The 25,765-nt window shown below is 48.6% G+C and overlaps 1 protein-coding gene across 1 annotated transcript in view; it reads right to left on the bottom strand.

Annotated features, from left to right (window-relative positions):
- Positions 1-11,955: 11,955 nt before the first annotated feature.
- gdf11 (growth differentiation factor 11) overlaps positions 11,956-25,765 on the bottom strand; it is a 31,930-nt gene continuing 18,120 nt past the window's right edge. The window contains exons 3-5 of the mRNA XM_056606679.1: positions 21,922-21,955; positions 17,173-17,368; positions 11,956-14,809 (exon numbers count right to left, since the gene is read on the bottom strand). Of these exons, the coding sequence (XP_056462654.1) occupies positions 14,429-14,809; positions 17,173-17,368; positions 21,922-21,955 (611 nt within the window). The 3' untranslated portion in view covers positions 11,956-14,428. The remainder of the gene's footprint in view (positions 14,810-17,172; positions 17,369-21,921; positions 21,956-25,765) is intronic.

The following is a 25,765-nucleotide window of genomic DNA, read 5'->3' as shown; positions in this document are numbered from 1 at the left end:
AGATGGGTCACTCATTCCTGTGACCTCTCCTCAAGCCCTGAAGTCACTGGGGACTCTGCTGTTTCTTGTGGAGCGAGGGGACCCTGGCCGCCATGGTAACAGGAGAAGGACACACTGGTGATGGTGGTGGTGGTGGTGACCGCCTCATTGAGAGGGAGAATGAAATGCCACGGATAAACTGAGCTCCGAGAGAGGGCCAGATTGGGCCTGCCCGAGGAGAACACTGCCCCGCTCTGTGCGGAGCTCGCAGTCACGAAAGCAGAGCCCGAATGAATGAGCTCCCCGCGGGACGCTCGTTCCGCTGGCCGGCTTTGTGCCCGGTCCCCGGTGTCCCTTACTCCCGGTGTCAAGGTGATGTACTGCGTATACGTATACCCGCCACGCCAGGGCGTCCGCGTCGGGCCGGCCATTGTGGTGGTGGTGGACATAAACACTTCCTCGTGCTCGGCTGTACCCCACCAACGGTTTAATTACGGCCTCCGCATTCTTGCCGCTTCGTCAAAGGAACGCTACATTCCTGGTGCGGGAATAAGTGAGGTCTCTCCGCTCGCTCCCGGAGGAGACGTGAAAGCCCCTTGAATGGAGAAACTCCTCAATAGGAGGAAGATAAACAATTGGGTTGGTCCAGGGGCGTGAGGGGGGAGAGCCTCGGAGGGCGAGGGAGCGTGCAGAGGAGAGAGAAAAGGCTCTCTGACGCGCCGGGATCCCCATGGAGATAGTCTCTCCGTGTAAAGGAGCATCTCGTAAAGTTCTTCAACGGGGGATGATTTCTCTCCCCTTTCCTCGTACAGTTTTTTTTTTATTTGGGCAGAGGGAGGGGGGACTGGGTGGAGGGGATTGTTGGACGTGGGGAGAGAGAGAGGTGGTGGGGAGGAGGTGAGGGGAGGGGTGGTGCTGGGGGTGGAGGAGGTGGTGGTGGTGGTGGTGGTGGTAGTGGAGGGGTGGGTGCTGGTGGAAGGGTGGTGCTGGTGGGTGAGGAGAAAGGAGTCACGTGCACACACGTGCACACTCAAATCGACTCACAATTTGCTCCTAGATTGTCCGGCGCTCGCTTTGGGGAAAGCGCTCCATTGTTTGGGACTGAACAGTTCTTGTTTTGCTGTGTGTCTAAATCAGGAGCTGCTTTTACACAAAGGCCTGTCGCCCCCCCTGTCTCCTGCAGGGGCCTCACCTCTATCAAACTGCTCTCACAACTCGAGTCAGCCATGTGTATTGCTAAGGCCATCTTGGAACATGGAAAACTTCTCTATCCCTTAAGGGAGCAGTAGATGTTATAAAACATGTGAGGTTTTCCATGTTAGTTGTGTGGAAGTTTTATTTTCAAACTTCCATACAACTAGGCTATAGTGCTCAGATCACGGGTTGTATTGAAGTTTGAAAAGCCATTCCCTAAAGTATCCCAGCCCTTAAGGGATCGGTAGAGGTTATAAATATGAGAGGTTTTCCATGTTAGTTGTATGGAAGTTTTCTTTTCAACCATCCATACAAATATATCTAAGGCTCAGATCACGAGTTGTGTGGACGTTTGAAAAGTCCTTCCCCAAAGTATCCGAGCCCCACAGCCAGAGTTGTGCCCTCATTAGCCAGTTCTGTTCCTGTCTTGTGTCTCCGGTTTAGTCCAGTGTCAACACTTCATTATCAGCCCAATGCCCGAGCAGTCCCTCCATAATCCCTCAATCACTCGGCACAAAGCATTTGCTTTGTTATGTTTCGGAGTTCTTCAGGCAAGCTTAGTCTCAGGTGTTGAGCTCACCGCGGTCACCATGGTGACCTCACAAATGGCTGCCTGGCAATGACGTAAACAAGGTAGTGGTTGTAGTGGCGCTAATAATCATAATGATAGTTAGATTAATCATGAACTTGATTATGAGTATCCTAAACAGGCTCAACAACACATTTTCCACAGGATTTCCAATTTGAGTTGCTCTGTTTGTCGTGTTATTAAAACTAGACCTTTATTGTAATTGTATTATTGTAATATTGTGCATGTTGCAAAGATGCAACATGCTTTAAGAGAACAGGGTGCGTTACTTATTTATAAAAGGAATATAGATTGTGATCAAACTGCTCTAGTAGGCCGTAATGTATGCATCAATCGTAGTAGCAGTTTCATATTTCTTACAAACCGGTTATTTATGATTGATCCAATGAAGGCACAGAGAAACACAGACAATCAAAGATATTGCATTACGATGCCCCTAAGATGGATATTATTGTTTAAAACGTTGCGGACCCAATCATCATTTCATACATTCCTGTACTTTAGGATGAAGGTAGTTGATATTTTCATAAGCGTTGAACAGAAACAAACGCTGATGAGGACTTGAGGAAGGGGGCAGGAGAGGAGTGGGAGTCTTACTTGTTGTAACCGGAAGGTTGCTAGTTTGATCTCCGACTCCTCCTAGAGTGTCGAGGTGTTCCTGAGCAAGGTATCTCACCCTAACGGTGTGTGAATCTAGATGAACCGGGTCTTCTAAATGAGTGGAAAGGCCTTGTCACAAAGGTTTGGAGACCGTCTTTGTTGCTTCAGAGGGGAACATTTCCTTGGCGAAGGCGACCTGGCAGCTATTGCATTGTCCCGAAAGGACTACGGATCGGAAGGTGTTCTGCAGAACCAGGCCGGCAGGAGTCCACCTCAGTCTCAGAGAACCAGGAGGTGGGGCGTGGTATTGAGTGACACAACGGACAGGGATTGGTTATGACATCGATCCTACTCATGTCATGTGATGACAGCAGTGATGGAGATGTTGAACCATGAGCTCTGCTCCACCTACCTGAGGACCCGACGGAGTCTCATGAGGTCGTCAGGCCATGAAGGTGGAGGAGAAGGTCCCAGTCCAACTCAATCTCCATCTGATCTAAAATCAGATGTACAATGAACAGAGAAAGAGTTGTTACTGAGTCTTGTTTCCCTGGGCCGATCAATGTTCAGTGACAGTCTACTAAAGTCAGTCTACTAAAGCTGCAGAAGCGCATCAGGTTCAGAAGCCTCCTGAACGTTCCTTCAGTAGAAACGGGGATCTAACCCAGGTATGTTTAAAGGGGCGTCTGATTAGAGGGAGGGGCGTACTAAAAAGTACAAAGAACGAAGTCCGCGAGACCTGGGAAACACAAAGGTCCTTAAGTAGACACCTCGACAAACACGCTCAGCCCATCCATCCAAGGGCACCAGCACTGCACAAGTTCAGTCTCCCTGAACGTGTTCAGTCAGGTCTCAAAACCAGTCGGTCTCCTTACTTCCATAAGTGTCACCTGCCCGTGCGGAACAGAGCAGAACGGAGCAGAGCATAACAGATCTGAACCAGGAAGAACAAAGAAGAACAGAGGAGGACAGAGCAGAGCTGAACAGAGCAGAACAGATCAGAACCAGGAAGAACAAAGAAGAACAGAGGAGGACAGAGCAGAGCTGAACAGAGCAGAACAGATCAGAACCAGGAAGAACAAAGAAGAACAGAGGAGGACAGAGCAGAGCTGAACAGAGCAGAACAGATCAGAACCAGGAAGAACAAAGAAGAACAGAGGAGGACAGACCTAATCAGAGCAGAGTAGAGGATAACAGATCTGAACCAGGGATAACAGAGGAGGACAGACTAGAGCAGAGCTGAACCGGGAGGACGTGCAGCGTAAGGGCCGCCCGGCATGTGTTGAGCGCCGCTCTACGGAGGCGTGTTGGTTTTGCAGAGCGCTTGTGTCGTGGAGCAGAAAGAGGGGTGGGATCCAGGGGGGTGGAGTTGATGAATGCGTTGATGGTGGCGTTTTGATGGGGGTAATTCTGACCTGACAGGACCCAGGCTCTCATGAATCAAAACGTGTCGGCCAGGCCCCGGAGACGGAGCGCGTCTCATTGCGCCCCCCCCCCCCCCCCCGACGCCCGTGTGAGGGGGCCGAGGTGACTGGGGGTCAAGTGTGACACCTCATTAGAACGCTGTTGATTTAGTGGGGGCTGCACGTCCCCCGGGGGCTCCCAGAGGTGTGCTGCCCTGGGGGGGAGGGGGGGGGGGGGGGGGTGCTCTTCCTCCAGGGTAGCGGCCCGTCTGACAGTGTGCGAATCCCGGGGCTTCCCCGAGCCAACGGGCCAACCACAGCAGCCTCTCGAGACAACGGGTTCGAACCCACGTGTTAGTTCTTGAAGATGCATTTCTTGATGTAGTTATTATTATTTATTTATTTGATTAGGACAGTGCACATTAATCAACATGTCAGCCAGAGCATCAATATAAATATGCCGGAGTTAGCTTAGTTGCTAATTTACATGCGTTAATTAGCAACAGGCAAGTCAAGAACATAAAAACAACATACCAGTATACAAAATAGATAAAAAAACACTTTTACACACAAAATAGGTCCCAATTCACATCAAGAGTCCATGTAGAAAAAGTAGAGCCCGAATGTAAAGGTGTCGCTGTGTCCTGTCGGACGGGGGGCCAGTGTAGGAGCCGGGCTACCATCCTCCTCCTCCTCCTCCCCCTCCTCCCCCTCCTCCCCCTCCTCCTCCTCCCCCTCCTCCCCCTCCTCCTCCCCCCCCTCCTCCCCCTCCTCCTCCCCCTCCTACCCCTCCTCCTCCTCCTCCCCCTCCTCCTCCCCCTCCTCCTCCTCCTCCTCCTCCTCCCCCTCCTCCTCCCCCTCCTCCTCCTCCCCCTCCTCCCCCTCCTCCTCCCCCTCCTCCCCCTCCTCCTCCTCCCCCTCCTCCCCCTCCTCCTCCTCCTCCTGCTCCTCCTCCATGATCGCAATCACCCTGTCAGAATAATGCCGACCTTTCACCTTTGATCTCTGGGTTAAAACCCTTCCCTCCAAAGTCGCGATTACTTTGGACGATCTGCAGTTGTTTTCCGCCTCATGTTTCGTACTGCGTCCAAACATGAGACTACACAGATTTGTTTTTGTAAATTTGTTGTATTTTGGGAGGGGGTGCTTTTAATTGATTGGGCTTTTCTTATTGCTATATAGCAATATATTCCTATACATATTGCTCTGTATCTAGGGGTCAGACGAAAAATATTTAATTCACAGAAAAATGCAAAGTAATAATGAATCCAGCATATGTTAAGTAAAAAGGCTGTAATCAAATGTACCCATTAATCACAAAAATCTCACAGGTTTAAAAATGTTGTAAAAAAAAATCAATAAATTGATATGTAATTTAATATTCATTTCCCTTCATAACCTAATTATGTGTCCAGTTACTGATATTCCTACTTTACCTTTGCGGACCATCGCCTCATTGGAAATGTAAAGTCTCATCTGCGCCTTCAATAATTTCCTCATCAGCATAATATTAGATAACCATTTATGTCTCTAATATCTCCTCTTTTAAAAACTTTGTGTCTGAGAAAAAATCGACAGCAAAAAAAAAGAAAAGATTCAGTTTGAGATTTGCACCTCAAAATGAATGATCATAAAAATCATTCAAAGTGCATCGTCAACGGGTCTGTTCCCATCCATCTTCTTTAAGACCCCATATATCCCGTCAGCTGAGGCAATCCGTCAATCAAACCGAACACAATGCCGTCCCCCGATGCACAGCCCGGCTGTAGTTACACCCCCCGGCCACACCATGTCACCGGCGGACTGTGAGCGGCCTACCGGCAGGGTAGTCGTCATGGAGGGGCAAGATGCTGCTCTGATATTGCTTGAATGGGATGGCCCTGGCCGATTCCAGCCCCCCAAACCTAGCTTATCATGAGCTCCTGCCCCCACACAAAGGGCGTCGGGTGACCCCCTCTGCGTTAAACTATCAAGCACACGTACGTCTGAGATGATGGACAGCGCTGAACAGAATGGGTGAGAGGATGCAGGAATAATGAATGAATTTCAATCATACTTGGTCCGGTCATTTGTCACTCACAAAGTAGCGAAATCCAGCTTTTGCACACACATAATTGTTGTGTAGAGAAGGACACATATCTGGTGTAAAATAAAACACAGATTTATTGTTTAATAAAACTTACACTTTTTATTTTGTATTAAATAATACTTTTCATCAACCAGGCTAAAGCTGTGTCTCCGTTTTTGATACTCGGACACATGCATGGCTGTATGTGTGCACACGCACGGACACACGCACGCGCACACACAAAGGTACCTAGGGCCATCTGTCTGTTCTGACACTGCATGTATTTCTAGAGAAGAAGGCTGCATGACGTTTCAGATGCTTTCCTCCGTGCGCGAAACGCATGGATCATGTTTTGTGTGTGTGTCCATTGTTCCTCCAGTGGCCGGGGGGTTAAAAGTAACAATTCATTTTCAAGATTTGTTTCTACAAACATCCGATTTTGTCCACTCTACCTCTATCCCGGGATGAATGATTTATGAACGCTGTTTTATGTCACAGTCCACTTTTGTTGCCTTTGAGTTTTTACTCATTAGTCTGAATAATAACTGTCACTAATTCAAGCTGTTCTCCAATGGCTTTTTGAATAGAAAGAGAGGGAGAGAGGGGGGAGAGAGAGCAAGAGAGAGAGAGAGAGGGGGGAGAGAGAGCAAGAGAGAGAGAGAGAGAGAGAGAGAGAGAGAGAGAGAGGGGGGAGAGAGAGCAAGAGAGAGAGAGAGAGGGGGGAGAGAGAGCAAGAGAGAGAGAGAGGGGGGAGAGAGAGCAAGAGAGAGAGCGAGAGGGGAGAGAGAGAGAGAGGAGAGAGAGGGGGGGGGGAAGAGAAGAGAGAGAGAAGGGGGAGAGGAGAGAGAGTGGGGGGGAGAGAGGGGGAGAGAGAGAGAGCAATAGAAAGAGAAAGAGCAAGAGAGAGAGGGGAGAGAGAGAGAGAGAGAGAGAGAGAGAGAGAGAGAGAGAGAGAGAGAGAGAAGGGGCTGAGAGATTAACTCCAGTGAGCTCACTCTGAGAGGCCCAGGAACGGCTGAATATTGTTCTAGTGGGGGAGAGATGGGGGAGATGGGGGGAGACACGGGGAGAGGGGGCAGAAAGGGAAAAAAAAGAGAAAGAGCCCGTGTGCAGCCAGAGAAATGAACTTGATGATCTCAGCCGGGCGGGGGGATCACCAGTCCTTGCTCCTGACAATCAAAATTAGATTGGCCAGCACTGTGTCAACACTGGCCTCAGTTAAGGCATGACAGGGAGGGGGAGGGGGTGGGGGGTGGGGTGGGGTGGGGTGGGGTGGGGTGGGGGCAGAGGGAAGGGGGGGGGGGCATTACCCCCCGTGGGTTCTTGAGAGCCTGCCATGTGAACTATAGAGACACCACGGTGCCTTTCACTGACTGCTCAGGCCTCAAAGAAACACAAGCCCTCTTTTTTTTGGGGGGGTGCCTTGGCCCCGCGCGGCCCGTCCCCTCCGTACCTCCCCCCCCCCCCCCCCCCCCCCCCGCACGCACGCCTTCCCTCCCTCCCTCCCCCCCCCCCCCCCGCCCGCACGCCGTCCCTCCCGCCCGCACGTTTGTTGCCATGTTTTGGGGGAGTTTAAAGCTAACAACTTCCGGGGCTGGAAGGTGGGTGTTAATAAGGCGTGAACGGTAACTGTCCTCCTCTAAGGGGCCTTTGTCCCGCCCAGGGGCCCACGGTGCGGGACGCACTCGCTGAGGTGGACCCCTCGTTAAGGGCATCTCTCGGCCAATCACACGCAATGTGGAGTCATTGGAATAAACTGGACTTTCACTGGCTGGACGAAAGTGCACGGTTAATATACTGTTGTTAGAATGTCCTAATATATGCTAGTAAAAGTATGAAATACATCGGGAACCCAGACAATAACATAGAAATATATGTACTTTATAGTTTTAACAACATGCATATTTATTTTTTAAAGACAAAACCCCAACCCACTGAACTAATAAACACAACAAAGAAAATTATAATAGGTAGAAAGCTGAGAAAATGTCCCTCGTTAACAGAATCAGAGATTCTTGCGTCAGGTAGGAATCTTATTCTGCAGCTGAAGGGACATGTTTCCTCCCTGTTCTTCCTGTTCTCCTGCGTGGTCTTTGTGTTCTGAGCTGGTGTGTCGGTGTTGTTGTACATCTGTTGAGGAGGGGTGGGGCTGTCAGAGCTGGTGTTGTGTTTTTGGGGAAGTTTGTGAGCAGTGACCTGGAATCTTTCAGTTTGTTCCTATCAGGCGGTGAGAGCACAGCTGTGTCCCCGGGTAACCCCTCAGCTTGAAGATGCACACCTCACCAGGCCTTTTATTACACGTACGGCAAGCGCAAAGGGACAAACAGCCCCGGAGCTGAATGAGATTAGCATCTTCTGATTTGAAATCGTTTATTTGTGCATTGGCTGAAAAGGTTGGATTTTTTTGTCTTTTTTATTGTTAAGTCTTTATAAAAAAGGATCAGGGAGCTGTTTCAATCTCTCGGTTCTTGCAGGAGAGAGATGTTTGAACTGGTTTGAACTGACAACAGACTGAACCGTTGATAAGCAGTGGGACTGATTTTTATTTTATTTGGTGTTTTAAAGTTTAGTGTTATAAAGATGAGAATACAAATCTCTAAAGATCCTCAAAATCCCAGTACCAGAGTTAGTAGAATATCAAAAAGGCAAAAAGATAAATCATCAAACCATACGCTTGTTATAGAACAGTTTAATATCACAATGTAAATCATAACACAATACATTTGTTATAGAACAGTTTAATGTCACAAGGTAAATCATAACACAATACATTTGTTATAGAACAGTTTAATATCACAATAGCAACAATTATAACATAATCTGTTTGTTATAGAACAGTTTAATATCACAAGGTAAATCATAACACAATACATTTGTTATAGAACAGTTTAATATCACAAGGTAAATCATAACACAATACATTTGTTATAGAACAGTTTAATATCACAAGGTAAATCATAACACAATACATTTGCTATAGAACAGTTTAATACCACAAGGTAAATCATAACACAATACATTTGTTATAGAACAGTTTAATACCACAAGGTAAATCATAACACAATACATTTGTTATAGAACATTTTAATATCACAAGGTAAATCATAACACCATACGTTTGTTATAGAACAGTTCAATATCACAATAGCATCCAGCTAAACCGTAACACAATATGTTTGTTGGGGAGCAGTTCAGTATCACAGCTACCATTACAGCGTACGTAACGTGATCCTGGACCTATGAGGAATCCTCGACACTGAATAGCAGCGATAGTGGAGGTTTGCCCCGGGAAGGACCCCGGGAAGAGGAACTCCTCCAGGCTAGGGCTGTTCTGGTCCACGACCTGGGGCAGACCGACGTGCTGGGGCAGGGCTCCACCCCCAGACCCCTCCGGCCACAGGCTCCTACCGGTCTCGGCATCGCAGCCCGCTCGTGGTTCCACCCTGAGGCAGATGGCGAGCGTGTTGGCGGGAACAGCAGTTTCTGCACACGTAAAACCCGTCATTTGAAGCCACCTTGAGCCGGCGCTGCCTGGAGGTCTTCTGAAGTGCTGGGAGCTCTGTGTGGGGAGCCTCCGTCCTGGGATGGAGCGATGTTCTGCTGCCTAGAGTTATGTCATTAAGGACGGTTGTGTACTGGCCTGCTGGGCATGCAGCTGGTTTGGTTTGTTAAGTAACTCTTATTTTGGACTTGCAGTTGCTTCATTATTGATGGTTATTCTTATTCTAAGTTTGTCCGAAAACAACAATCAATAATATCCTACAAAGATTGTTTATGTGGCTCTTCTGGAATAAGGAAAGAACAATTTAATCTATAACATAGGTAACATAACCATCCATAATATATTACAATACAACCATGAGCACTCTACTATGACAGAATATACGTAGCCAAACCTTATTTACTGTAAAGTGTAAAGCCCACTGAACCTGATGATGAAAGGAGGTAGTTCATAAACGGTGGCGCTAATGTCAGGGCCCTTGTTTTAATCACTTAGTTAAGAAACCCAATTCCAGCTTGAATCTCCCCTCCCCTCCTCTGCACTTTATGATCCTGTGAGATTCTTCCTTCCCATTAGGGAGTGTGTGATCTCTGCGGAGCAGCGCCCCTCTCTAAGCGCTGTGCAGTGAGCCAGACAAAAAGGTGTCACTGATTACTGTGTCCAGCAATTCAAGCTATTGAGTGCTGGCCCCAATTTACCTTCTCTCTTAACTTTACGGCCGTACTTGCTGCCGTTGTAAAGGCAGCCTCCGGGTCCCCCGGTCCCCTGGTCCCCAGGGCCCTCCTGTTCAGCCCTGGGTACCTCCTTACCTGTCCCCATTCTGGGACTGTCCCCAGATCTCTGTGTTCATGTATTGCTGTATCCCAGTTCCCCTAGCTTTAACTTGTTTAGGGCTTCTACTGCTGCTGCTGCAGCACCACCTCCCTCCCTCCCTCCCTCCCTCCCTCCCTCCCTCCCTCCCTCCCTTCGTCCCTGGCCGGAGGGGCCGTGAACGGGGCAAATGTTTACGTCCGCTGAGAAGGCTTCCGGAGTTCATTGCTAGCGTCGGCCTCCTCCGAGCGAGGCACTGGGTGGTCCTCCGCCGTTTCCATTCATACGAGCCTCATTCTGACTCCTGTTTTTACGCAATGATGCTCTAAATTAGGTTGATGAGGGGCCCTCCTATCAGGTGACATGTTAATTGGGTCAGGCCGCATCTCATATGAAATCCCAATAATGACTACCCGAGGCAACACTAAAGCTCTGTGTTCAGAGCTCTCTCTCTCTCTTTCACCAATTAGGCTCTGAGTAAATATGGCACCTCCGATTGCCTGTCCAGGACAGGCCAATCACAGCGGTGCATTAAGTGTGCGTGCGAGTGTGCGTGCGTGCGTGTACATGAGTGTGAGTGTGAGAGTACGTCAGTGTGTTTGCGTGTGTGTGTGTGTGTGTGTGTTTGGCTCTGTGTGCGTGTAAGTATGAGCTGTGCCACGCGGACCCGGCCGTGAAAAGAGCAACATGAGAAATAAACACTGCGTTACGTAAGCTAAATAAATGATTTATTGTACAAAAGAAAAAAGACAGCAAATAAACAACAAATGGTCAAAAATAACAATTGAACAGTTATTCATACGCACAACCATTACAACTACAAGGTTGGGATGAATTTCCTTTACTACACAATGAGGAGGGATGAAGAGGGGAGTGAGCGAGACATTAGAAGTAGCGAACCTGTCCAAAACTGCATAAATGCCAACATTTGGGTGATTATTTACATAGAGATTTCTAACGCTCATATATTTATATATGAAAACACTCTCACACATACCGGTATACAAACAACTAAATCCCAATGCGACGTGTCCACCGCTGACCGTGACTCTAGTGATGCAGGCTCTAGCCCTGGGCCCTTTTGTGTCGGTGGGCCAGAGCGTCGTGGAGCCCAGGCGTCCCTCCAACACTGCCTTCCCTCACTCCACCCTGAGACACGGACCCTGTGTGTTCAGACCTCCTTCCTGTTTGGGGTGTTTCTCCTTCCTCTGGGTGACGTGCGTGATTCACAGATTTATAATGAGATTTCAAATTAAAAACGCAAGGGTTTTAGATTGCTAGAGTGAGGTAGACATACTTTGAAACGCATTATAATATTAATAAATAGACAATTGACCAGCTGAATGGTTTCCAACCACCGTTCCTACTACCGTTGTTTCTCTCTCCCTTTGAAATATTCTAGTATATTCTTGCTATTACAAAAGTTACATCACACAACATGTCATCCTCTACTTTGGCTAACAGTCCCTGGATAGTCCCATGCTTACATGGATGCTTTCACTTAAAATACACACAAAGGCAAAAACACGTCTTTGTAAAAAAAAACGCTCGACATGCTGTTCCATCAGAGGACGTCGTTTCTACGGTAACAGATTGATGCTGTGGGGGGGGGCCGGTGACTTCTCTCTTCCGGTTAAAGCATTCTATATTCAAGGAGCCCAACCCCTTCACTCCTCACACCGGCCCACAGGGACTCGGTGGAGATGGGGGGGGGGGGGGGGGCTGGCCTCTCCCGGGACCCCGCCCGGACGGGGGCGTGTGAGCGTATGGACGGCCCCCCCCCCCCCCCCCCCCCCCCCGCGCGCTGGGACGCAAGTCGGGGCGGCGTGGTGGTTTGAGGTGGTTCTCCTCGTGGTTCCTCCTCCCCGAAAGCCTTCAGAGGTCTTCCTCCCAGACTACGAGCTCTCTTGTGCTCGGCCACACACACACACACACACACACACCGCCCCTTCCGTCGTCAAACGTCCCCATAGTGCAAAATTTATTGTTGGTAAGGTAGAGGACCCCCCCAAAAAAAGGTGGTTGTACCTCTTCTTTTTCTTCTTTTTTAAATATATACATATATCATTTATATATAACGTCAGAAGGCTCTTCCTTTATCCAACAGTATAGTGCTTTCGTTTTCAACAAAGGAATATCTCGCTGTGATATCCAGGTGACGCGATCGGCCGTTCCGTGGAGCTAGTCTCCGCCGGCTCTTCCGCGGGTTCTCTCTGTGGAACATACAGCTCAGGACGGCTTTGGGGAGCAGGGCAGGCCCAGATGTTTTCCGAAACATCTGCTTTTTTTGTTTCTGTTCTCTTCCTTTCGCTTTGCAACTGGTGACGTTGTTCTACACAATCTATATAGTGATGTATTTAAACCATGAGCATCTCTTTTTTTTGTTCCAATGTACAGTTCCACAGTGACAGGATTTGAAATGTTATTGTTCATCCGATTCTACCAGTGATTTTATCTTCTAACGCGAGTCTAGGATGAGAGGCCATAGAGCAACAGATGGATTGCTGTGACAGAACGGTTATAGATACACGCTAGATTCACGGTCGTTGAAACCTTTAAACATGTTAGTAGCTGTAAATTGTAGAATCTATTGTTATTGTATTGAATAAAAGTATTGTATTGTATTGTATTGAGTAAAGTATTGTATTGTACTGAGTTAAAGTATTGTATTGAGTTAAAGTATTGTAATGTATTGAGTTAAAGTATTGTATTGTACTGAGCTAAAGTATTTCATTGCATTGAGTTAAAGTATTGTATTGTATACTGAGTTAAAGTATTGTATTGTACTCAGTTAAAGTATTGTATTGTACTGAGTTAAAGTTATATTGTATTGAGTAAGTATTGTATTGTGTGAACGTATGTATCGAAGAGCATTGTGCCCTTTGGATCAGCACTTCTGAGCTACTGAAATCATTGAAATCATGTTGATGCAAATGCGCTGATTCTGACACCTGACGTCTGTGGTGAAGTGTGGATGAAGGCAAATGTGTGTAACATTGGTAACGAGTTTCAAAACCAGCCTAGGCGTACGACCAGCCCTTCCATAATCGAACACAACCCGTGCCCCGTTCCTCTGAGCTCCAGCAGGACACCTCGGGCTCTGAGGCGCGTACGGAGGCTTCCAGGCTCTCTGTGCGGACCGAGGGGTGGGCCCCGGGCGCTGGGAGCCGCTGGTATTGTAGGAGCGCTTCACGCTGGGAGCCAAACAATGGCCCTTCCTCTCCGGGGGGAAAGAGACCCCAAGACTCGCAGAGTTCGTCTGCGGAAACTCTCCAGTTCTCACGTCAGAACTCGTGAGAACGTGTGGACGTTGGATCCGACCTTCACGTTTTTTTTGCGCAGCGGTCCGTGCAATTGTCGAGTGTCTGGAGAGAGGTTTTTTTGTGTTTTTTTTCTGAAACTTGCTCGCTTGTAATGATGGAGTAGAGCAGCGTACGATGGTTGTCTCTTGTCTCTGGTCTCTCTGTGGTACGAGACGGCAAATGAAGGAGATGAAAGTGACTGCTCAGTGGAGGTGGAGAATGGCCCCCTGGGGATGGACGCATAAATAGAGGGCGAAGGTTTGGTTTGTTCTTATCTTTAAAACTCTCTTCTCTAAACAAGACAAACAAGCAAAAGGTAACAAAAAGACATTTGGGATTCGTTCAGATTGCCTTCTTCTTCAGCTCGACTAAGGTTTCCTCGAGGGCTGAGCTTTTGCGGAAGGGGGCACTTTGAATAAGACTTGCCACCTTTTTTTGTAACACTTTAGTGGTTTGAATTCCACATCTATTAATTTGATGAAACCTTTCCAAAATTTAAAATACTAATTTACCAAAACTAATTTACTGCAAAAGTTGTTTTGCATCTTTCTGTGTCGATCCACTGTCCTGGATATCACACAAATATGACGTTGTTTCAAATATCTTGATGAATACAACACCAAAGCTGACATATATAACATAGTTTCGTCTTGTTTACCATTTTCTGAAGCGGCTTCACAATCCCACTCCCGTTGTAATTCATTATGCACTCCTATTTCAGTCTCTTGATGCTTTACATCTCATCTTAAACTTTTTTAAATACTTTTCACGTAAAAATAAACTCATCGACTGGCAAGAAAAAAAAACATGGAAAAGTCCAGCAGGATGTTTCTCTCTCTGCGTCAGAATCAAAGAGCGGAGACGTGTGGCGGGAGGAGGGTGGGGGCTGGGGAGAGCTTCCAAAGGGTGTTTCTGCGTGGTATGATGCGATGGTGGCGGTACATGTGTGTGTCTCCCTCCTGATGGCCCCCCGTGGAGAGCCTAGGAGCAGCCGCAGCGGTCCACCACCATGCCGGGGATCTTGCCGTGGATGATCTGCTGCTTGTCGTTGAAGTACAGCATGTTGATGGGGGACATCTTGGTGGGGGTGCAGCAGGGCCCGGCCGAGCCCCGCGGGTTGGCGTGCTGCACCAGGTGGGTGTGCGGGTACTTCTGCATGAACATGTACTCGCACTGGCCCGAGCAGTAGTTGGCCTTGTAGCGCTTGGGGGCGATGATCCAGTCCCAGCCGAAGGCCTCGAAGTCCACCGTCAGCGGGTAGCGGCAGCACCTGGACTCGGTGGAGTGCTCGTCGCAGTCCAGACCCAGGTTCCTCCGGGAGCGCTTGTTCGTCTCCAGAACCTTCACCTCCAGGAACGGCTGCTGGAATCAGGGGGCGAGGGAGGTGGGAAGAGGTGGTTATAAAACAATACTGAGGGAAGTCACTCTCTTATAGCTGTGGCACACCGTAACATGGGTGCAAGTTCAGGCCTGCTCAGTAGTTTTGGCCACGCCTGCTCAGTAGTTTGGTACAAGCTGGATCAGTAGTTTGGGTCAGGCCTGCTCAGTAGTTTGGTACAAGCTGGATCAGTAGTTTGGGTCAGGCCTGCTCAGTAGTTTGGTACAAGCTGGATCAGTAGTTTGGTTCAGGCCTGATCAGTAGTTTGGATCAGGCCTGCTCACTAGTTTGCTTCAGGCCTGCTCACTAGTTTGCTTCAGGCCTGCTCAGTAGTTCAAATCAGGCCTGCTCAGTCGTTTATTTCCGGCCTGATCAGTTCTTTGGGTCAGGCCTGCTCAGTAGTTTGGTACAAGCTGGATCAGTAGTTTTGGTCAGGCCTGTTCCGTAGTTTGAGTCAGGCCTGCACAGTAGTTTATTTCCGGCCTGCTTTGAATCATCCTTTCCTGCTATACTGTACTACTACTACTACTGTAGCGTTTGAAGTATCCTAGGTATGTTTGCAGAAAACATGCAAGTGATTCAGAAGAGAGATGAAATGATACGTTATCTTCTCTTTCCTTCATGAATATTTACCTCATAGACTAACTTATCTAATGGTACAGTCACGGTCACCCCAAACAGTACACAGTATACTCTGGCCAGCCCATTGGACCCAGAAGCCTTGTGGTCCCCCTGACCTCGACCCGTGACTCATCCTGAGAGCCACATCCCCCCCCCCCCTAGAGCGGATCAGCTGGGCCCCAGCACAACAGATTTTTGGGGGTTTGTTTGTGACTCATTCAGAAGGGGAAGATGAAAGCCTGGAGGGTTACAACCTGCCACCCTGGGCTCGGGGGCTGATGTTTGTTTCCAAAAAAGCAGAAAAAGAAAGAGAAAAACAAGAGTAGAGCGGCGCTGGTGGCTGAGAAGAGGGCTGGCCCTGCTTGTTGTGCTTGGTTTTATTTTTGGTACTCATGGCGTGGTGTTTGATCTGCTCTCTAAAGGATAACATCTCCCGCTGCCGGGAGGTCAGAGGTCAGTGGTCCGCAGGGCCCAGGCTCCACAGCTGACCTCTGCTACGTGGTGTGAGGAGCTGACCCCTGTGACCGCTCCGTGAACGGTCACTCCAGCACTGACCTACATAACTACCACAGCCCCCTGACACTGCGGTCGCTGCGCTGGATGTGCGGGCTGGGTGGGGACAGTGTGGAGATCAGGTGATCTGGAGATGATGACCTCCTCTCAGTTCACGTGGAAGCTCAGAGTTTGGCACTTCTAGGTGACACACCTTGTTTGATTTGATGATGACATGAATGTAGGACTTTAGGCTACATCGCGATGTATTGGTAGGACTACAGGACTACATGGTGTATTGGTAGGACTACAGGGCTACATGGTGTATTGGTAGGACTACAGGGCTACATGGTGTATTGGTAGGACTATAGGGCTACATGGTGTATTGGTAGGACTACATGATGTATTGGTAGGACTACAGGACTACATGGTGTATTGGTAGGACTATAGGGCTACATGGTGTATTGGTAGGACTACAGGACTACATGATGTATTGGTAGGACTACAGGACTACATGGTATATATGTAGGACTACAGGACTGCAAGATGTATTGGTAGGACTACAGGACTACATGATGTATTGGCAGGACAATAGGACTATGTCATTATGAGGTGTTGAGTGAGCCTGCTCGGGATAGTCCTACCCGGTTCCTCCTCTAGACCTGGTTCACTACGATTCGACAACCATCTCCAGTAAGGATCATTTGAGTCATTGGTTGAGTTTGGTGGGATGTTCTGGAGCAAGTTGCAGTTCTAAAACTCATAAATGGTCCCCAATAGTAGTTGGATCTATTCAAGTCTAGCTCAGAATATTCAAGGATCCATACATATCCATCATCTGTTTGGTGGTCTGGTGGTGGACGTAGGGGCGGTGGAGGGTGGACGTGACCTCCAGATTACTGAGCTGGGGTAGAATCGATCCATCTGCCTCAAATCCTCCCCCCCTACACCCTTGGCCAGGTCTGAGGTCTTAACCAGACCCTGCTAAACCCCTGGGCCAGGTCTGAGGGCCAGACCCCCGTCCCCCTACAACCTGGGCCAGGTCTGAGGGCCAGACCCCCGTCCCCCTACAACCTGGGTCAGGTCTGAGGTCCAGACCAGTCCCTCCCCCCCTACACCCTGGGTCAGGTCTGAGGTCCAGACCAGTCCCTCCCCCCCTACACCCTGGGTCAGGTCTGAGGTCCAGACCAGTCCCTCGCCCCCCTACACCCTGGGCCAGGTCTGATGTCCTTACCAGTCCCTCCTCCCCGGGCCTCAGCGAGGTGACGGCCAGGTCGTGTCCGCTCTCGTCGAAGGCGTTGATGTCGATCCCCCAGTTGGTGTGCGGCTGCTTGAACCAGTTCTGCAGGACGTGCTTGAAGTCGATGCTCTTCCAGTGGCCCACGCGGGAGTTGAGCTCGATCTTCTGCGAGCGGATGCGGATGTGCCGGCTCCCCTGCTCTGTGACGGGCTTGAGCCGCAGGATCTGCAGGTACACGGTGGAGGTCTGCTGCAGTGGCCGCAGGTACACCCACAGCTGGGCCTTCAGCACCTTGGTGAACATCAGCTTGGGGCTGAACTTGAAGAAGCAGCAGCTGGGCTTCCCGTCGATCTGGACCAGCGGCTCAGCTGCAGACACACACAAACACAGGCAATGTGTCAGTGCACTGTACTGTACTATAGAAATGATTGATTACTGGTCAGAGGTTTTACAGTTACTTTTTACTGGAGCTTTTCCGAAACTGATGACCAGTATCGGAAGATTCCTCCGGTAATTTCTACAATGCAGTATGTCGGCGAGTACGTAATTCAATGCTCCGATCCGATACCATCAATGGACTAGCTCCTTTACTACACAGGTGAAGAAAATAAACACAATGCTAGATGGTGTATCGGTATGTACTCGTTATCAGCCGATACTCAAGTTCAGGAATCTAATCGGTATCGGGAAGGAAAAATTGTATTGGAACATCTCTACTTTTTGCTAATATTTACTCCAATTCATTGACAACGATGGATGCCTCTAAGATGTATGGATATCTGTTCTGTGCTGATGAATACTTCTAGTTTAGCTCTTTGTCATCAAGGCTAGAATTGGTTTCATCAATTGAGTCTCTTCTTGAGATTCGAGGAGGACTACTTGGTCCTACCTAAAGATCTCATGTTGGCTCTCAAAGCCGTCGAGCAGAACATCAGACAACATGTTGGTTCTAAAAGCATTATGAATTTAATTATATTCATTATATCAAATTCATTATATCAAACATTTCAAATTTGAAGGGTGTCTTCATTAAGATTATACCAATCTAAATTGGAATATTCTTGTTGAAGAAATAATTAGAAGATTATATAATCCTCAAATTTGAACTGATCTGAGATCTGAGTTGAACTGACAATAGATCATTTGGAATGATTATATATATGTCATTTTAATTCCGAAACCTTTTAAAAAATAAATGCTCAGCTCGGCATCCTATTCAAAAACTCTTTAATAGGTCGAAGTCAAGACAAACTATTGAGAAGTCCGTAAGCAAAAACAACTTCTGCTCATTTTAAATATACACATGCTCCAATTTACACAAGGGGAATGTTTTTCATTTTAAAGAAATACTTTTATTTGTATAATATTGTGTCTCTCCTCAACATTGTTGTTATCCTCAATCCACTTAAATCAGTGATTCCATCAGGGCTTGGGAGCATTTGCATGTTCAAACAAGGTTTAGTAATGGTTACCAGTAGCCAGATGGTCACCTTTGATTCCCATGGGTCAATCACAATGAAATGCTCCCGTCCACCTTCAGATAAGCACGTCTAAACCCCAAACTGATCCTGGCAGCCCCACAGAGCAAGGACAAGTATCATTTCTGGATGAATGCATGGGCTGAAGAAAGTGACCCACAATGTCTTTATTTATTTGTATTTCTTTGGCAGCATATGTCCAATCTGCACAGTTGTTCATTTACATAGACTTCAGTGGGAAATAACCACATCCATCTTTGGCATTCATAGATTCATTTCCATGTAAAAGCATTCATTTATGAAGGCAAATTTATTCTGCCCCTATCTGGCATAATAATGTGGCTCATAGCACAATAGGACTTTGTGAACCCCCATTCTCACTCGCTATGTTCGATTTGTCTCCTGTTCAAAGTTGACTACATTAATAATGTTGTGATCTTTCTCCTGGTTTGTTGTGGTGATGCTGCTGTTGCTGCTGCTGTTGTTGTTGTTTGAATACAAGGAACTAAACTATATGGACCCGTCAATCATTGCCAAATCTGAGGGTTGCTCAGGCAACCTGCAAATGCTTCCTGGGTCAAAAGGTCATTTGGAACCCCGGCCTAGTTAAGAAATGGGATCAGGGGTCAAAACCGTCGGCCCTTTTACATCTCCGGGATGCTGTGGGGGGGGTGGGGGGGGGCTAATAGCTAGATTGAGTTTGAAGGTCAAGGGCGATGGGAACATGTCTTCCCTCACAACAGACCCCAGAAAAATAATTACAATCTGGGAAAGTAGAACCGGGACAACGCATTGTTTACTCCGACCCTCCTGTTTCTTACTCCTTTACCTCGGGAAAAGGACTACTTTACTTTGGCTTGTTTTTGTTTTGTTCGTCTCCATGGCGGTGGGAGCTCCTCCAGCCAATGGGAGCCTGTCCCCGAGAGCTCCGCCGGGCTACAGAGAACAGCGGGCAGGCCTGGTTGACACCAAACAAGAGTAGTAATTGAATCATGGGGCAGGCTCGGAGAGGTATGAATCCCCTGGTGTTCGGGGAAGCGTCCGTTAGCAGGCTCCAAGGAACGTTGAGCCGGGGCCAAGCGGTGACGCCGGGTCCCTTCAGCGCCATCATTAGCGAGTGTAAATTATACAGTGTCTCACGCTGGACAAACAATATGTCAATGTTCCTCCTGGCGGGTTGCTGGGGTCACAGCAATTAAGGAGGCGGGCGTTGTGTTTGCTCATCAGCCACCGAACTCGAGGGCAATGATTCTGCAGTTTATGTGCTGCTACTATTTGTTGTTGTTTTTATCGGTGTGGGGGTCCGGCGGACGACGTTCTCCAACCCAGAACCCCGAGACAAAGCCAGGAAGACGATTCAGCGGAAAAGGAGGAGGACCTGGTGTACTGGGGACCGTGTCGGTAAATACACACAAACGACGTGTTCCTCATGGCGCTAAACAAAGAGCACATTGATCGGTCGGAAATCAATGTGTGCTTCTATAGATCCGGTACGTCGATGAGCGATGGGGAAACGATGGAGCGCCAAGGCGCCCCCGAGGCCTAATCACGCTCCAAAGCGATGGCAGTACGTTTAAAAGGAACAATGGCACCTTGTCATTAATTGACCGAAAGCCGAGTGGACACTTGAACCCACCTGAACTTGCTCTCGCTGCCCGCTGCCCGCTCTGATTAATAACAGAACCGCTCTGACCGCGAGCGAGTGGAGCCCTGCAGCGTGCACAGCTTCAGGTCCTGCTCTGCTCACCTCATCATTCAAGCTACTTTCTAACGAGAAGGTGGAGGAAACCCCTCCCAGAACTACCACCGCCCCGTACTGCAGCTGTACAGCTCGCTGCAGGAAGACCGGTCCTTCGCCTCAACGCAGGCAACTCACGCGGCCGGATTTCATCGAACGAAATCCGTCGCTGCCTTCCGCCGAGCGTCGTTATTGGTGCAGCTTATTTCCCTGCCGTCTAATTGCGGCGTTGAGCTGCAGGTGAGGTCTGACCGTCCCCAGGTACCCTCCCTTCCCACGTGCTGATAGAGGGGAAACTTACTAGGGAGGTTCTTATCTTTCATATCCCACGTGTGTAACACGGTTTTATAACCTTTAATAACCAAGAGCGCTGAGGTTGTCCAGGAGCCGAGAGTACGGCGGAGGAAATGTGGATGACGTGGAAGACATTACCTCCACCACAGCATGTGAACGCTGTATGAGAACAAAATGGTGTAATCCCTTCTAGTTCTGACATCAGAATCACCTAAAGAAGGGTTAATCCCACTGCTGAACAGCAGTCCTTCAAGAACGCATGATATCATCTGGATATATTCCTGAAGTCATCTCCGTGTATTCCTACATGTCCTGCATCATCAGTATAAAAGTAGCCCTTCTTACGTCAAATAAAGCCTGGTACCTCAGCTAAGAACAACCCCATCAGGCACTAAGCTCAAACCACTGAGCCAACTGGAGATCGATGACAGACCGGTTTCGACCGAACGATAAACCTTAACCGCTGAGCTCAGAGATCCGCTCTGCCGCACAACACTAACTTTCCTCCTCACCTCGATCTGCCCCGAACCGGTTCACCAGGTGAGAACCCGCTCCTAAAAACACTGCGGCGACCTGCCGGTCATCCATTGTCAATGCCCAACTCGGATCACGCGTGCGGCACAGACCTAGATAGGGGATTCCATTTGCATATATATCTATATTTTTCTTTTCCTAATGGGAAATGCAAATGGGCCATTTTTGTGGTTGGGGAGTGTGTCGGGGAGTCCCGGTGCTGAATAAATGTGGCTCTGGAGTATCCCCACGCTCCTCGGCCTATTAATCATCGTGACACCTTCACGACCCTTCTAATAAGACAGGGGCCGCGGTGCACCCCCAAACATCCCGGTCCACCCCAGCCCCGCTCCCTCTTTGTCCCCGGGCCGTCCCATGGGAGCAGGGGGGGGGGGGAGGGGGGGGGCGAGGGGGGAGGCAGGAGGAGGCAGGACTCTGGGTTGGGGGGGGGGGGGGGGGTGGGGGGGGGGGGGGGGGGGGTTGGGGGGGGGGGGGGGGGGGGGGGGGGGGCGGGGGGGTGAAGTTAGATCCCCCTCATTCAGGACCCCTCCCCTGGGACTACGGCAGGCCCAAAACTCCTATTAGGACTTAGCACAGTAAGTCAGTCCCCCCCCCGCCCCCCCCCCCCCCCGGGGCAACAAAAGACAACCTCCTAATGCGCCTGTTCTATCCCAGTGAGCACACACACACACACACTCACACACACGCCCCAAAACCGACGCCCCCCCCCCCCCCCCCCCCCCCCCCCCAGCCCAGGGATGAAGCTTGCTCTCCTATATTGTCGCTATATGTGAGCAATCTGTGGGAGCTGATATAATAAGTGCTGAACACGATCCATACCATCCAGCCTGCCCTCCACAAAGTCCTACAGGCCTGTATAGGAGCATGACTAAAACATAAAACATGCGCTCACGTGACGCGCCAGGCTATATTATGTTGTGTTGTTTATGGCCAGCCACATATCGAGGAGGTTAACGGCAAAGGGAGGGCTTGTCTAACGTCAGCTTTCCCTCCTCTCTTTCCCTCCTCTGTGTGTTATCCAACAGAGAAAAAAGGGGGCTTCAGGATTTCACTTCAAAACAAACTGAATTTGGTTTGGGTTTCAACCGATTAGCGATGGCAGATCCGGCCCTTTCACGGATCGGCCAATGACATTGACGGAGTATGAAAATGAAACCGCAATATTAAAGCACTGCTGTCCGACTGAAGCTGTTGAATGGCTTCGCCTTGAAAGCCCTTAAGCTCGTTCACAGCAACAGGAACCATCATTCCTTCTGTTCAATTACAACACTACGACACAACTACACACGGCTAAACTACTAACTGTGATCCCATACGGTCGCTAGGAGACTTGAGATGCATTGTGTTGCATACTGTTGAAATACGACAAATCACACTATATGTGTGCAGCGTTTATACGCAACAACTGACAACCAGCTGGTGCAAAGATCTAAATGGCGTTCGTAAATAATTAATAACAAGCTAATTGCTAATTTTCCCGTTCACGTCTGGGATTGACTCAAAAGCATTGCAGTACAACCGAAAAACCACATGTACAACCACACTGGTCAGCTCCAGACAAGACATAAACATGGGATTCATGTCTTAATATGAAACTACAACCACCCAATGACCAGTGACACATTTCCATTTTGTCTTTCTCACTACTGATACAAACAAGACCAAAGGCTGTTCTCCAAACGCAGATGTGATGAACTGCTGCTGAAGCAGAGATCAGTAAGCCATCTGCTTTGTGAACTTCACTAACTGGGATACACCACCAGAGTAGAAAAGCTTTGTGATGATGAAGAACTGAGAAGGTGCGCTTCACTCTCTCAGACCTGGCAGGTCACGTACCGCCAAACTGAAATCAGTGGCCTGGCTTCAGCTGAGCCATTTAAGACGCAGCCCGACTCATTCCTAATACTCTGTAACTTTGTAAGCCATCATAACATGTACCTTGTGCTAAAATACCTCATTATACGGCGTGGCTTTGGACATAATCCTTTGCATGTTTTAATACGTCTGTTATGAATAAAGGAGAATCCCTCTGCAGTGACTGCAGTCTCTACTGTAAAGTTCACCCATCTGCGCCTAATAGAAAATAAAGCCATTAAAAGCGTATTAGCCCCTTCCCCAGTATTTAGAAACAACCCATTAAAGCCACTTCCTCTGAGTTTAATGGCGGCCCCTGATTTGCCACCATTTAAAGCAGCTTTTTAATGAGACCGTTTTTTATGAGACAAGTAACCAGCCATGACTTGACCTCTGATATTATGTACTTCCTCCATTGTGCCCGAATCAGGAGTACATTTTGTGCGTAACAATTGTGTTCGCAAGATAAAAAAACAACGCACAACTCCTGATCGAGGACGACTTGTTGTGGCCGCGGTGGAGCTGAGGAATCTGCAGGAACAAAACAGCTGCCAGGTGCAGGTCTGCGTGCGATAGCAGTAATGAGCGGGGCTAGGGTGCCACGCTGGTATCTCACGGGGCACCGGCCCCCCTCCCTGTGGGCCGCTGCTTCCAGGAGCCCTGTCCCTGACTCAGCCCCTTGGCAAGACCCGCCCGCAGGACTCGGGCCGAGGACTTGGCCTCTGAGCCCCCGAGTCGGCCGGCTGCTGGCCGCGAGGGCTGACCTGCGTTGTTTGCCTGTGTTCCTGGTTCTGTTTGTTTTGAACTGAAACCCTGTTTTTGCCAAAACGTCGTCTTTTTTTAAAGGACACACAGACCGCTCTAAAGAGACGTGACAATTAGCCTGATTCAACGATACGCCACAATGTCAGAGCAACACTGTGCGATTGGCAGTCCCCACTATAGTTCTCGCCGGTGAGTGGTCGTCTAAAAAGCACCAAAACATTCTCAAGCCGCATGCCGCTGTGGGGCATGAGGAGGAATGGTGCCTCCCGGAGAGGTTGGATTCCTCTTGCACATGCCACTTTATTTCATTACTCTGGATTAACCCTGGGATCTGCACACTTTGCCCAATACATACATGCATACAATAAACCATCCACACACAAACATGTTGATGCTGCTCTGCTGAATTGCGGTAAATGTCAGAAGTATTCTTGACGTTACTTCGGGATATGTTTCTTATTCATTGTGCGTGCAGCCGTGCACACACACAAACACACACACACACAAACAAGCCCACACGTGCGCAAGTGCGCACACACAGAAACATGCACGTGCACGCACGCATGCACACACAGCGTAAGTGTATCAAAGCCGTGCCGTGCTGCGAGTCTGTTTGTCCGTGTTCCACGGCGCGCTATAAAGCAGTAGTGAACCGCTCAACCCCACAGGATCTGTCCCAGAAAGCGGCCTCAGGTTCCTCTGATCTAGATCACACATGTTCTGAACACAGAAGTGTGTTTTCTGTTCCCTCCGGGAGCGATCAACACACACTACGGAGGCACTGCGCTCGTTCTCTTCAAACTAACTAATGGGCCTCTGTCATTCCCCAAGTGTTCTGCATAAATCAAAGTTTGGCTTGGTCCCTGAAGAACATTTAGACCGCGTGCGATGAGCTTCCCCTAATGAGCTCCCGGGGTTACGGGGGTACGAGGCGGAGGGAAACTGCAACCACAGGTGATTTATACAGCAGAGTGCGGGTCCTATCCCTATAGGAAAGCCAGCTAATTAAATTTTCATGTGGATAATCAGTAGGTTATCCCCCCGTTAACTGAGCAGCTTCACAGAGCTCAGCCCAGCGGAGCCCGCAGTATGAACCATAAACCGTCGTTATGATCCTGCATTATGAACCTGTATGAACCTGCAGTATGAACCATAAAGCTGCATTATGAACCTGCATTATGAACCTGTATGAACCTGCAGTATGAACCATAAACCGTCATTATGAACCTGTATTATGAACCTGCAGTATGAACCATAAAGCTGCATTATGAACCTGCATTATGAACTATAAACCACCATTATGAACCTTTATTATGAACCATAAACCTGCATTATGAACCATAAACTTGCATTATGAACCTTTATTATGAACCATAAACCTTCATTATGAACATAAACCTGCATTATGAACCTTTATTATGAACCATAACCTGCATTATGAACCTGTATAAACCTGCATCGTGAACATAAAGAACCATAAGCTGCATTATGAACCATAAACCAGCATTATGACCTGTATGAACCTGCATTATGAACCTGTATTATGAACCATAAAGCTGCATTATGAACCATAAACCTGCATTATGAACTCTGTAGAACCTGGCATCATGAACCTGTATGAACCTGTATTATGCCAATGCTGCATTTTCTTTGCTTATATAATGGACTAAAACAGCACACACAACACACACAACCACACCACACAGGCACACACCGCCAGAAGCACACACACACACACACACACAGCTCCCTCGTGTTCCTACACAGGGCTTAATTACTGGTGTGAAGTAATTATGTCCTTTATTAGTGAAACATAACATCTGTTTCGGGTCTTTTTTAATTGTGGCTATAAAACCTCTTAATGATTTCTGTCCCTTTAGGACAGGACTGAACTCGTAACTCCCCTGTGTACTCACCATCTTCC

Source organism: Gadus chalcogrammus, chromosome 13, assembly GCF_026213295.1.
Source record: "Gadus chalcogrammus isolate NIFS_2021 chromosome 13, NIFS_Gcha_1.0, whole genome shotgun sequence".
Taxonomy (NCBI): domain Eukaryota; kingdom Metazoa; phylum Chordata; class Actinopteri; order Gadiformes; family Gadidae; genus Gadus; species Gadus chalcogrammus.
Note: the sequence above shows the minus strand (reverse complement) of the source record. Positions and strands in the feature narration are given on the sequence as shown.